Source organism: Pseudomyrmex gracilis, unplaced genomic scaffold (genome assembly GCF_002006095.1).
Source record: "Pseudomyrmex gracilis isolate BER0280 unplaced genomic scaffold, ASM200609v1 scaffold_73, whole genome shotgun sequence".
Classification (NCBI taxonomy): domain Eukaryota; kingdom Metazoa; phylum Arthropoda; class Insecta; order Hymenoptera; family Formicidae; genus Pseudomyrmex; species Pseudomyrmex gracilis.
Window position 1 is genome coordinate 1 of NW_018020657.1, and position 13068 is coordinate 13068.

Consider the following 13068-nt stretch of genomic DNA (forward strand, 5'->3'; position numbering starts at 1 on the left):
TGCGAATATTTTTGGACAATTTTCGGTGTTTTACACCACTTTCTTTATTATTATCTGTTAATTTAAACCAGTATACAACTCCGTGGCTAGGCGTCAGGAACCCTATCCACGGTTTTAAACCTATCATCAAAAAGACGTAGAATGGCGTATGGACTAGCTTTGTAGGTCCACTGAGCCAAAAGAGCACCAAAACCAAAACCTGCTGGAACTTCGAACGCTCGCTTTTTTACATTGAATAAAATGCAAAATGCCTTTGCCAGCTGCGTTAGCTGCACGTCTTGCAAAAAGAGGTTTAATTTTAGGATCTGAAAAAAATGGTATGTCAAATTACGATATTGTGTAAGTTAACGATGTAATTGGTCAATTTATTGCTTTATGCTATCTCTTTTGATTTCAATAACATAACATGTTTGTAAAATTATACTCATTGGATTCCGTTTTGAGTATGAAAGAAGGTTTGACACGAAGAATCACTTAATACTAGGAAAAAACAGAATGAACGTGTTTTAAGGTTAGGTCAAAACCAAACTGTAAAAAACGTAAGAATTTAGCGATATGAGTTTTGCTGCGATGAGACAGCGCGTCAAAGTTTAAACATAAAGCAAGATTCCACGTTAAAAAACTTTCATACGGTATCTCTTTCTTACTTTTGTTACATTTTTTTTAATGTGTAAGCTAGGACTTTTCAATCCTGTATCAAACAAATTTGTTGACTAACAAACAAGTACAAATGTTAACCTTATCTTTTTTTTTAGAATCTGGAAAGAAAGATACAAAGAAGAAAGTACACGAAGAAGTTATAGCTGAGGATTATGATAATACAAAAGATGAAATTAATCAAATTGATATCTCTCAGAAGTTTATGGTAAGCGATAATGATTAATTAGATTAACACATGCTGTTTTTTTTTTGTATATACAACTTGTATGATTATATATTGTTTTAATACTCAAATCTTTTTAATTCAGGGTTATAGCGGATGTCCAAATAAATATAACATTTATCACGAATGTACAAAAAAATGTAAAGAGTTGTGGGGATTGGGACATGTGCAACCTTCTGATAGATATTTGAAGAAACAAATGATATTAATTCAAAAATATCCTTTACCAGAAACGTGGAAAGCCGTTTACGACGCTGGATCGTAAGTTTAATGTCGTACTTTGTTACATCTTTGTGAGTAATAAAAATTAGTTTTCTTTAATTTAACAAAAAAAAAATTCATTTCTAATTTGTATATTTGCAGTGGACAACACTATTACTGGGATTGGTCGTCTGACTTAGTATCTTGGTTACCACCAGGTCATCCTAAGTGTCAAATATCCCAGCCTGCGTCCCAATTGCGTGAAGAACTACATTTGAAAGCTGGCGACCAAGATGATAACATGTCAAGTGATGAAAGTGCTAGTGATCAAGAACCGATGGAGGTTAGTAGTGCTTGTTGTAAAATATATATATCTCATATTGTCAAAACTTATGTGCTCACGTGATAAAATAAAATGTACTTTTTTTTTACAGGTCGATGAAGCTGATATAAAAAAAGACAGAAAAGTTGAAAATCGCGCGAGGTACAAGGGATCAGACAACAAACGAGTTCAGAGATCTGACAAAGACAAAAAGGATCATACATTGGATCCCATGGATCCAGCGGCTTACAGTGATATTCCCAGGTAGTTTTAATAGAAATGTTTGCACACACACACAATAATATATGTTACTTAATTGTTATTTGTATATTAATTTATCTTGCAAGAGGCAAATATTTTATTATATACATAATTGGTAATCGTATATAATTCTTATTAGGGGAAAATGGTCTGATGGATTAGCGAGGCACAATGAAGCTAAGACTGGCGCCGATACAACCGCTTCTGGACCGCTCTATCAAATGAGACCGTATCCCAGTCCGGGCGCGGTGCTTCGTTCGAATAGAGCTAATAAAACAGAATTGGAATTACCGAACAAGTCAAAAGGAATTTTTCCAGAAAAACCGGAATAAATATATCTTGATTGTAACATTTATATATAATTATAAATATGCAAAATTACATATATTTAAAATAACACCGAGTATTCTTCACGCTATATTATGACCAATGGAATCTCGCGACTCTTTTGTAAAGTAAATAGACTCTTTATGTAAGTTTTAATCTTTTTATGAAAAATTTTAACTAAATTTATAGAAGTAACAATTACTGTAATATATGCACAGGTAATTGATAAATGTTCGTGTCTTATAGAAGTGACATGATTAATTAGTATGTTATCGTGAAGTTAATATATTTTTTATCGCGATTGACTACATTGATGAACATCAATGTTATCACAAAATGAGCTTCGCGCAAAGATTCTATTCTACATATTCTTTACAAACATATGTATATCGAGCAAAATCTCAAAACAATATTTAATATTTATTTATTAACACAGTAATTAAAAGAACTCAGAGTCGTCGGTTAAATCAGAGCATAGCAAATCCAGGCAAAAGTAAGTCCGTCGCACGAATCACACCGCAAGTTATTAAAAAAATAATTGATTCCATTTGACATTGAGATGTAAACAAACACATCGAAACTGATGAGAGATTAAAATTGATTGCAATAATTATCGATATTTGAATTGTCGATTAAACGATAAGATTAAACATCATTTATCGTCTGTTTAAAAATTGTGAAATTTGCTAAACACAGTAATGTATGAAATAATTGTTAAGCATTTGTTGCTATGCTCAACGCAAAAATAAGAGAATTGGTGAAGAATGCGCATTGATAACAATCGGTGAATAAACTTGGAAGTACTCCATACCTGTTTTTATCTATAATTTTGTTCCACTCGACGACCGAAGGTCTGATAAAAGCTTATATGAATTATAGGAAGGAGTGAGGGATCGACGTGAGAGAATTTATCATATATTGCCGTTACAGCGAGTGTCAGTAGTTTACTGTATTTTACACAAGTAACCGCGTGTCGCTGATAATTGCGGCTAAAGAATCGCGCGCGGGTTTATACGTTCGACATTTTACAAGAATGAGTATCGGCATTGCGTTGACAGTACTTGTCACTCTCACATTAGTTCCTGCCGATAACTCCGTGGATTTAAGATTTATCGGAGCATTAAACGGTGAGTTGTAAAAAAAAAGTAAATACAATTCTACTTTTTCTGATATAAAACACGCGAAAAGATATTTTTTTTAGAAGTTTGAAAGGCGTTAAATTCTTAAACATTTTGTGAATATGAAGTTTATATTGTTCAAATTTTTCCACGAGCCAATAATGTCAGTATCGTGGTTAAATTTGACGTTGTTGTGTGATAAATTGTACTATCTCTCTGTTATTCTGCAAGAGGAAAAAAAGACTGTTTGTAAGAATTATTTCCTCTTGCAAAATTTTTCTTTTTATCGAACAATTCTTGGATTTATTTAATTACAAGTGAGAAAAAAATTTATCCGCAGATTCAATCTACGAACAAATTTCGAAGAATAATTCACACTCAAATAATACTCAAAAATATGACTCGGTTCGTCTAAGTAATGCATCATTAGACGAGAACGTAACAAAGATTACGTTCGGAAAATACAATGACGTCGAGAACGATGGAACGGAAAATTGTACGGAACGTTCGATCAGAGAATTCAATGAACTGTTCACGCTGGAGCAGCGTCGTCAGGGCGCGGTGATACTGCACCTTGTATTTGGATTCTATTGCTTCATTTTGACCGCGTTTGTTTGTAACGACTACTTGCTGCCGGCGCTCGACATCATATGTCAGCGTTTGAACATCAGCGTCGACATCGCCGGAGCGACGTTTCTCGCCACCGCGAGCTGCTTTCCCGAATTATTTGTCAACGTCGTCGGGACCTTTTTGACCGAATCTGATCTCGGCGTCGGCACCGTAATGGGCGGCGCGGTTTTCAACACGTTCGCGACTCCAGCATGCGGTGCGTTATCCGCACTTCATGTAAGTGATGTTTCTTTTATCGTTAAGTATCGTTAGCGCAAATATTAATAAATTCCTTTATTAACATGAATTTATTAAAATTCTTTTATTAAATCATGTTCCGATTAATAAAAAAAACCTAAAATAGTAATATTGAATTACATATAAAGTAGGATAAGAGTGTACTTAATTACATGTGAAGGTTATTCAATTGAATGTAGAAAGCTCCGCACAAAAATTTGCAGAAATCTTATTAAACGTCCATTAGATATAAAATTATGTTTAATGAGCAACTAATAAGGTTTTTGTTCTGGATGCGTGTGTATGACATGTACTTCTATCTTCCCCCTCTCTCAGATATAAATGACACTATTTTTGTCGGTTTTATTCTACTATGTTATGATAGTAAGCGGGTGATAATTTTATCGCACTTAAATCTCTTTATCAATAGACTGTATATTTTGTATTATCTTTTGTTTTGAAAATATAAAAACAATGAGAGATATAAAAACAAAGTCAAGGACAAAATTACGCATTCACAGCGAAGACTGTGAATTATTTTAACAAAAAAGATGTACATACTATATGTGTAGAAAAAACATTTGTCTTCAACCCATTTGCATCACATAAGCGCATATATGTGCGCATTTTGCCTGGCCACTATCACCAGAGCGCATATATGCGCGCATTTTACTTAGGCGTTTATCACCAAAGCGCATAGTATTTATACCAGGCCAAAAAAAATTTTGGTGATAAGAACGAATTTTTGACTTTTCTCTTTGTGATGCAAATGGGTTAAGGAAAATACGTGGTTAAATTAATTAACATGAAATTTACGTTGGATGTATGCGTAATATTAATAACCGCGATAAGGCCAAGAAATTTTCTTTTTTTGTGAAAGTACATTGTGAAACAGCAAATATGTTTTATCTCTTATTAGTAATCAAGTACACTCTTAAAAGTAAATAAAGTCAGACATAAAGAGTGTGTATATACATATATGTGTGCTCTTTACTCAAGTGTTAAATTATACCAAATATGTATATGTTATACTCTTAACATCCATGTAAAACCATGTCAACTATGTAAGATCATTGAGATTTCGTGAGTAATAATACATTTTGCAAATATATGATTACTCACGCAAGCAGAATAATTTTGGAAATTTTTAATACATATTGTACATTTTTTATCTTTGAGATTCTGATAAAAAAATTTTGCACGTATACGACACACATAATATCAACATAAATTACGTAATATTACTTGAGAGGTGTATTAAAAATTTTGTTTGTTAAATATTTATAATAGAAGAAATAAAATTTGTTCTTTTTCTTCACAACAGGCAATACCGTTAGAATGGCGAATACTAACGCGAGATTCTGTTATTTATGTAATATCAGTCGCCGTCTTGGTGATCATAATGTGGGACGGCGTGATCATGTTGTACGAAGCGATTATCCTCATGGCGCTCTTTGTTGGTTATTTGATAATATTGTTTTGCTCCAAATATTTTGCACGTTGGCACAACAAGCTTGTGCATCTGTGCACTAGCAATGCCAACAGTAAAAATTTTTCCGACCAAAAAGGTAAGTGCTGTTGTTGAATGGTTTGCAAAATTCTTTCCCAGTGTATTTCAATTTTTTTTGTTTTTTTTTTTTAACGAATATAATCGATTTTTTTTTCAATATTTTGCATCTTGTATGTACAGATCGCCTCGTGTAGGTGTTAAATGTAAGTATTCTGCGTTGATTTTTTTGTACGTCATTAGAATCGTGCGAAATACAAATATAACTGCATTTTCGTCATGCGAGTCGTGGTGTTACAGTTGTAAAATTCGAGTTCGTTGAGTTTAGATGTGCATAAAAAAAAAGATATCACAAAATTCCGCAAATATTTTCGAGTAATTAAATTAAATAAGCGTTTAAATCTGAAAGTACTCGTACGTGCTTGCAATATTTTTCACGTTAACACATAATACTTGTCGACAGGTGATGGCGTAATTCAATATTACCGTGTGTCTATATTCATCTAAGACTGTAAAAAAAAAAAAAAAAAAAAAGAGAGGACTGCCTATGTTATGAATTTTGCACTTTGTTATCCGACAGCTCCTAAAGACAAGGAAGAACAAATGCCTGACGGCCGGTACAAGCCGTATTTTCACGGCGAGCTCGTGACGGAATACAAAAAGAACGTAGCGAACATTAAAGCTCAGAAGCCTTCCGCTAACGGCGTAGAGGCACAAAAGCACGTAGACAAGGTGGAGGATTACGTAGAACCAGGTATATTGCATATTCGGAATTTTTCAACAACACGTCATAATATAAAACCAATTTACGTGATTGTCGACTCACAAACAAACGTCGTTATCTCCATTACTTTCAATTAACTGACACAAAGTGTCTCGTGCGCGGGAAATCCCGCATCTGTATATATACGTTGTATTAATGTTGCTAACATAACATCGTAAACCCAACGAGATGTATTGAATATTGATTTATTGCTGTTCACTGATCCGCTAATAAAAAGCGTATATAAGTTTAACAACACGCGCCGCATTAACTGCCTTTATTTTAGACGGAACAAAGTGTATTGTATTTATACGCTTGTCGTGTGCAAAAAAACTTATAAAAATAAAATAAAAAAAATTAAAATCTATTCTAAAAAAACGTAAATAAAAAAATAGAAAAAAGAAATAAAATTATTACCCGGTAAAAAATTTTCCATGTATAAAATTGCATGGACATATTCGGTATATATATATATAAATTTGCATAATTAGATATAATTATTTTAATTTGAAATATAATTACGGGGTCATTCGAGCCGATCGCAGGATGTTGTGCGGAAAACTGCGTATATATATATATATATATTTTTATTTATGTATAAGTATATATGAAAAATTGTTTACCGAGTATACACTAAGAGAGAATAACTAAGAGATCGTAAAAGAGGAATTACATTAAATTTTGTCAAAGAATTTTGCAAAATAAACTAAAAGTCTCTCAAATGAAAGTATTGGAGAATATCGAAAAGAGACGATTCCTAGCTAAATATAATAAATAAATTCTGTGAACGCTCGTTTTCTAGATACGCCCTTCGTATGGCCGACCGGTAGTACATTAGCCAAACTCTGGTTTTGTTTCGTTTGGCCGTTAAAATTAATCTTGTACGTTACGATACCGGACAGCAGGTATAAGCGATGGAGAAACTGGTATCTGGTAACGTTCGTCATGTGCATCGTCTGGATCGCGATATCTTCCTACCTGACGTCGTGGATGACGACCGTTATCGGCGATACCATCGGCATCCCGGATTCTGTGATGGGCATCACGTTTCAGGCCGCCGGTGGTAACATGCCCGAACTCGTTTCGATCGTCATACTTTCGAGACAAGGTAAGCTTGCATTTTTATTTAGTGGTTTGTTTTTTTTTATTATCACATAGATTATGAATTTTTATTAGAATTGTTTTGTTTTTTTACACGAATTTGCGTGAATTTTACATGTTGTATAGTTTTGCACACCAGCGTTGTCTACTTTCAATGATCTTCAGTCTCGTTTAACTTTGATATCTTTAAATTTTTCGTTCACCAAACTAAGAAAAAAAAATAACCATCTGTGTATGTCATCTGTGTGCAGTCCATATCTGTATCTAACAATATAAATTTTAGAATCTCTGATTCTCTTTAACTCAGGTAACGGAGATATGGCAATGAGCAATACGTTAGGTGCGAACACGCTCGATATTCTGTTGTGTCTCGGTTTGCCGTGGATGATAAAGATACTGATGGACGGGAAGGAGATCCAAATTGTCTCAGGTGCTTTGCGGTTCAGCGTGTTCTCGATTATCGTGTGCGTTATCGCTTTTTACGCGGTGACCGCATTCTGCGGATATCGTTTAAACAAGAAAGTGGGTATTATCTGCTTGATATTATACATAATATTTTTGGTTTTCGCTTTGCTGTTTGAATTGAATATTTTCTTCCCTGTGAATTTACCCATGTGCTCTTCCTAAATTCAATATCAAGTCGAGGTCATTGAGTTTTTATCAAATTTCTTTGTTTTTGTTTTACTTGAAAAGTAAAAGGAGATGTATATACGTAGAAATTGTATTTGTGTCAATCGTGAATCTTGTTGTTGGTTAACAAAATATTGTTTTGTACATCGTATTATAACCAAGTGCTGTGCATTTTGGAATAGATATATTTTGTAATTTAAAAAAGAAAATTGGTTTTTCACTTTCCGTTGCAATCAGACCTTACGCAATATGTTTGTGCACTCGATCTTGAAAACTTCTGGTCACCGTTGTCATTAGTGCGATTATCATTAGCGAAAAGACTTTGATAAGAGTGTTGTAAAAATAAAACATTAGTAATGATACGGTAAAAGTATACAGCACATTTTTTTAGGTTTTCAACAAAGAACTAATATTCTTCAGAAAGATGAGGGGTTTTATAATTTTTATTATAAAATTATTATAATTTATACACACTCTAGACGTGTGGTTATAATGCTGATAAGTATGAAGACGCAAAAGTGTTCTTAGAGTGCTAGTTTTGGGATGGGCCAACCCAATTGCGAATTATTATTGTTAACGTTCGTTCAAAAGTAAATTTTGTTCAGTTACATAGTTTTACGGTGTAGATGTATGAATTTGTATGCACGACGTTTGTAATTTAAACTATAAGAAAACGCGAGCCTGTGTTGAAAAACAAATTTAAAATAATATCGTTATTTATGTATATATATATATATATATACATATACATATATATTGCTCATAGGTTGCCCATCTCAAACTTAAAATACTATAGTATAAAGTACTATAGTATAAATCGGCCTCGCATAAGTAGCCGTTTTTTTTTTTTTTATATTTACAAGCGGACGGCATGACATTTCTCATTTGATATCGATTATTTTCGCATTTTACGAGAACGAAGCGATCAACATGTCATTAAACTGTTCGCGTCTATGTATATCTGTTTTTATATACATATATATATAGTACGATAAGAGTTTGTCGGAAAAAATTAATTTAGGTTTAGAAGAATTTTTGTTTACGTATATGTTACGTGTTTTTATGGTTTTTATATTATACTCTTATTGCAAGTTTTTTTTTAAAATATGAATTTAAATTATATATATTATTTTGTCATACATCTCTATAATATATACGTCATTGAAATACGCTGCTGGCGAAGAGAGAAATCATCATTCATTGGTAGTAATGACATACACAGTAATTAATAGATACACGCCAATTATGACAACAGTGGTCCCTACGATAGTCAAGGACACAGTCAGTGATATATATGTATAGCGAGATATACCCATTACAGCATTGGTCCCCTTATTCGTCCAGGGTATCACCAGTAACCGTATGGATATGCCCAATGACTATTAGGAGATAAAGGATCATGTCCTCCTGTCTCCTTAATAGACAGTATTATCATTTTATTAGGAAAAGCTTACGTAAGCTTCGATGTGTGTGTTTATTTTTATCGTGAGGCTTAATCGCTTCGTACTTGTAAAAGACGGAAACGATCGGATATAACAAAATATCATGACGACTTGAATAGTTTTTTTTTTTTTTTTTTCTTTTATTCGATACGATTAGGACTCTGGTGTGTCACAAATATTTTTAATTTTATTTTTCTTCGGATATTGCTTTTCTATGGCGTCGCAACGTTGCCATACACCTTCCACCTCTCTCGTCGCATGATAAGGATATGATAGACTTCGCCTGTGCGGCGATTTATATAGCGAGATTTATATCTATATTTGCGAACGATATATAAATAGTCGATGCGTAAAAGTAGACGATGTGGAGGGAACACAATAGGCCGCGGCAATGTTACCCACGTGTTTCTTATTTTTAAAGAAAAATTACAAAGTTTATTAAAAAAAAAAAAAAAAAACTACGTAGAAAAATAAACAGTTTTTAAAGAAGAAACATAATATATATATTTATTATGCAAGTATCTCTCTGTTTTTTTTCTACACGGATTAACATAATATAAACAATCATTTATATTATCTCACTCTTGTCTTTTTCTATATAGATACATAATTCGTGAAAACTAAAAAATGAGAAAAATATTAATTATATATACAATATAATTAGTAAAATCTATGTAGAATATGTAATCAAGCACTAAATATATAACGAGGAACAAATTTACTTGCGAAGCAAAGCAAATAGGTTCGACCCGATCTTCGTCGGGATCGCTTTGATTTTTTTTCGACATTTTAACTCGCGTCTCTTACTTGAATTATCGCGCAGCCTGACTTTTAGTTCGTGACTATCCTAAACTTTTGCTATCTCGACTAATGCGCAATCGTATTGCATTTACTAATTCGTACAACCGTAACAAAGGAACATAGCGATTAAATAACTCTGTTAAAATTTCCTCCTCTGCTTTCCCGATCTATTTGTACGCTCGCGAATAGATCGGAAAAACAATTTTTTTTTTGTTCATCAGCAGCTGTAAAATAATGCGGAGACTTTTTTCTCAGAAAAACAACGTTTACGTGGCGTGTCAAACAATATGTGATATTGTTAACTTTTGCCATTCCGCTATTTTTTTATTCTTTACGTCAGGGGCTAGCGCTGGCAGATCTCGATCTTTTGTTTTAATTTCATCTCGCTAATCTCGCTGAGAAAACTAAATTACGCGAGATGAAACTCTTCAGGCACGGTTCAGGTACCGATACCGATATATTCGTTTTTTTTTTTTTTTTTAAATTCTTAAAATGGTTTTACCACCAATGACTCTCTCTCTCGATCATAGGCAACGTAGAACGACGACGTCGGCAATAAGAGCAATTCCTTATTATGCACCATCGGCACTTTTAATATATTGTAATTGGTAAATATTTGGAAATATAAAAGAGAAATAATATATATACATATATAGATTACGTGTCGTGAGATCCTTTTACAGGTGACGATTTTTTTTTTTTTTTTTTTCCCTCGACGCGCTGTTTCTTCGCTCGAAATTCGCTATGTGTTGTTTCGTAAGCATAATTTGCAGGACGAATATTACTTTTTTTTATATTCGCATTTTACTGTGTGCGTAGTATTTGGTTTTTACTCATTATTAGCGACTTAATTCTATGTATACATATATACAGGGTGTTCCAAATTACTGGAAAATATTGAAATGGCAGGTTTTTCGGACGAAAATCTTAATACGAGAGATAATAAGACTATAATATATTAAAGTTTCGCAAATAATAAGCGGTTAAACACATATTTTTTTTTTATTATTTGTGACACGTTTTTCAAGTGATCAACTATCCGATGATGTATGAATTATATAACGTATGCAAAAAATTCGTTGCGCATACGCAAGAAACGGTATATCTCAAAGAAAAGCCTCATTGTATGATTGTTTACTCTGTGATTAAAATATTTTCCCGCGGGGAGGTTTTGAAATACCCGGTATATATAAATTTTATTATCCTCCTCCCCTCGTATATTTACACTGGAATCTATATCACTGCACCTACGGTTTTTTTTGTTTTTTTTTTTTGGACAAAAGTCTGGTTCGAAGAAACCAGATAAAAGCGTACTGGCAGCTTCCATTGTTCTGTTTTTTTTTTTTTTTCTCTGAGCACATGCAACATCGTACATTTCCAAGAGGCTTGCATTTATCATCGGTAATCGGCTTGTCAAGATTACGTGGAATGTTAATAATATTTAAACAGGTGCGAGGAAAATCTCTACGCACACAAGTAAAACTGAGTGACGTAAACTCGTAAAATAAAATATAAAATATAAAATTGGAAGATGAGAAAGAGCGTTTGATTGATTCAGCGAATGAGGGAGTTTGGAGAGAAAGAGAAAGAGAAAGAAAGAAAGAGAGAGAGAGAGAGAGAGAGAGAGAGAGAGAAGATATAGAGAGAGAGAGAGAAGAGAGAGAAAGAAACAATATTTTTTGATTATACGTATTTTTAAGTATTATTTTTCGTCTAATTTTGTTTTCCTAATTCTCTTTTTTACAATATTTGAATATATGTGTGTGGAAAAAAATATTTTTGCATCCCCATATAGAATCTCCTATTTATATATATATAATATATATATATATATATACATACATATATATACGCATTATCAATGTTTACTATAGGGCGAGAAATTTTCTCATACCTGTTACATTTGAGCAATATTTGTAACGATCAGCAAAAAGCGTCGCTTGGTAATGAAAATACGATGCGCATCTGCTGACAACTTTCTATTTACTTTGGCATAAGGGATCCGCGCGCGCGCATATGAGAAATCGAAAAAGAGATATGCTAAGAAGAGCCCATCGATACCTCGCTCAAAGATACAATACTTGTTATCGGTTCGATCGAAGAATTCGTAACGATTGTAAATGTTTTTTTTTTTTTTTTCCCCCCGTTTTTTTGAGAACGTTCGTAGCAAGTTTTGCAATCACTACCGTTTCTCACGCACGTTGCGTGTGGCGCGCTTTATCTCTGCGCGCGAGTAGTGTTTTATTTGATCATCAAACTATATATCCGAGAGAACACAGCCGAATAAATCGTTACAAATCTTGCGTTTCATACATACAGACGCGGAAAAGATAAATAATCTTTCTTCAAGAATCTCAGTGCTATCTCTTATTTACGGCAAAGCAAAGCTATGGAAAACTACAGGAAAGCGCTATCGTGAACAGTAAACAAATATAGTCTTCTATAGGAACGCGGTAATCTATTGAAAGTAAAGAGACACACTTTTTGTACACAAATGTCCGGTTGTTATTTTCTTTTTCGCAAATTCTGTTGCGTGTGTTCGCGTTGTAGTTTGCGTTTGAATTTAAAATACTTAAAAACATGTGAAAAAAATGTCGGCTAAAAAAATACGATCGCTTTCTGAAAAATTGATTACATCGAAACAAATCGGGTGAATGAAGGTGAACGGAAAATTTGAGAACAACCTGAAAAATTTTGCGAAGTAAAATTTCGCGCTCGCGTTATTTCACCGATTCGCTTTTGTCAAATCAATTAATATATCTTCTTTTTTAACTTTTCAATCAAATCAACTTTTCAACCGCATTCACCCGCTAGTTCACAGCGTGATTCCGAAAATAAGCACGAAGTTTATCTTTGTATCTTTGAT

At 33.2% G+C, this 13068-nt stretch overlaps 2 protein-coding genes across 2 annotated transcripts; both read left to right on the forward strand.

Annotated features, from left to right (window-relative positions):
• Positions 1 to 6: 6 nt before the first annotated feature.
• On the forward strand, positions 7 to 2189 carry LOC109854751 (polyglutamine-binding protein 1). The gene is made up of 6 exons (XM_020428173.1): positions 7 to 317; positions 756 to 865; positions 969 to 1144; positions 1247 to 1427; positions 1519 to 1670; positions 1807 to 2189. The coding sequence occupies exons 1-6, from the start codon at positions 248 to 250 to the stop codon at positions 1997 to 1999; spliced, it is 882 nt and encodes a 293-aa protein (XP_020283762.1). The 5' UTR covers positions 7 to 247; the 3' UTR covers positions 2000 to 2189.
• A 94-nt stretch (positions 2190 to 2283) lies between these two features.
• LOC109854750 (sodium/potassium/calcium exchanger 3-like) lies at positions 2284 to 9868 on the forward strand. Its single transcript, XM_020428172.1, has 7 exons — positions 2284 to 2778; positions 2874 to 3121; positions 3453 to 3958; positions 5283 to 5526; positions 6046 to 6219; positions 7031 to 7336; positions 7637 to 9868. The coding sequence occupies exons 2-7, from the start codon at positions 3028 to 3030 to the stop codon at positions 7954 to 7956; spliced, it is 1644 nt and encodes a 547-aa protein (XP_020283761.1). The 5' UTR covers positions 2284 to 2778; positions 2874 to 3027; the 3' UTR covers positions 7957 to 9868.
• The last annotated feature ends 3200 nt before the right edge of the window (positions 9869 to 13068 follow it).

What these genes read in the sequence shown, in the direction of transcription:
- LOC109854751 (XM_020428173.1), top strand. Translation starts at nt 248, where the DNA reads ATGCCTTTGCCAGCTGCGTTAGCTGCACGTCTTGCAAAAAGAGGTTTA. An exon ending in ATATCTCTCAGAAGTTTATG is followed by an intron (nt 866 to 968) that starts GTAAGCGATAAT and finishes TTTTTAATTCAG; the next exon opens with GGTTATAGCGGATGTCCAAA. An exon ending in GCCGTTTACGACGCTGGATC is followed by an intron (nt 1,145 to 1,246) that starts GTAAGTTTAATG and finishes GTATATTTGCAG; the next exon opens with TGGACAACACTATTACTGGG.
- LOC109854750 (XM_020428172.1), top strand. Translation starts at nt 3,028, where the DNA reads ATGAGTATCGGCATTGCGTTGACAGTACTTGTCACTCTCACATTAGTT. An exon ending in ATTTATCGGAGCATTAAACG is followed by an intron (nt 3,122 to 3,452) that starts GTGAGTTGTAAA and finishes ATTTATCCGCAG; the next exon opens with ATTCAATCTACGAACAAATT. An exon ending in AAATTTTTCCGACCAAAAAG is followed by an intron (nt 5,527 to 6,045) that starts GTAAGTGCTGTT and finishes GTTATCCGACAG; the next exon opens with CTCCTAAAGACAAGGAAGAA.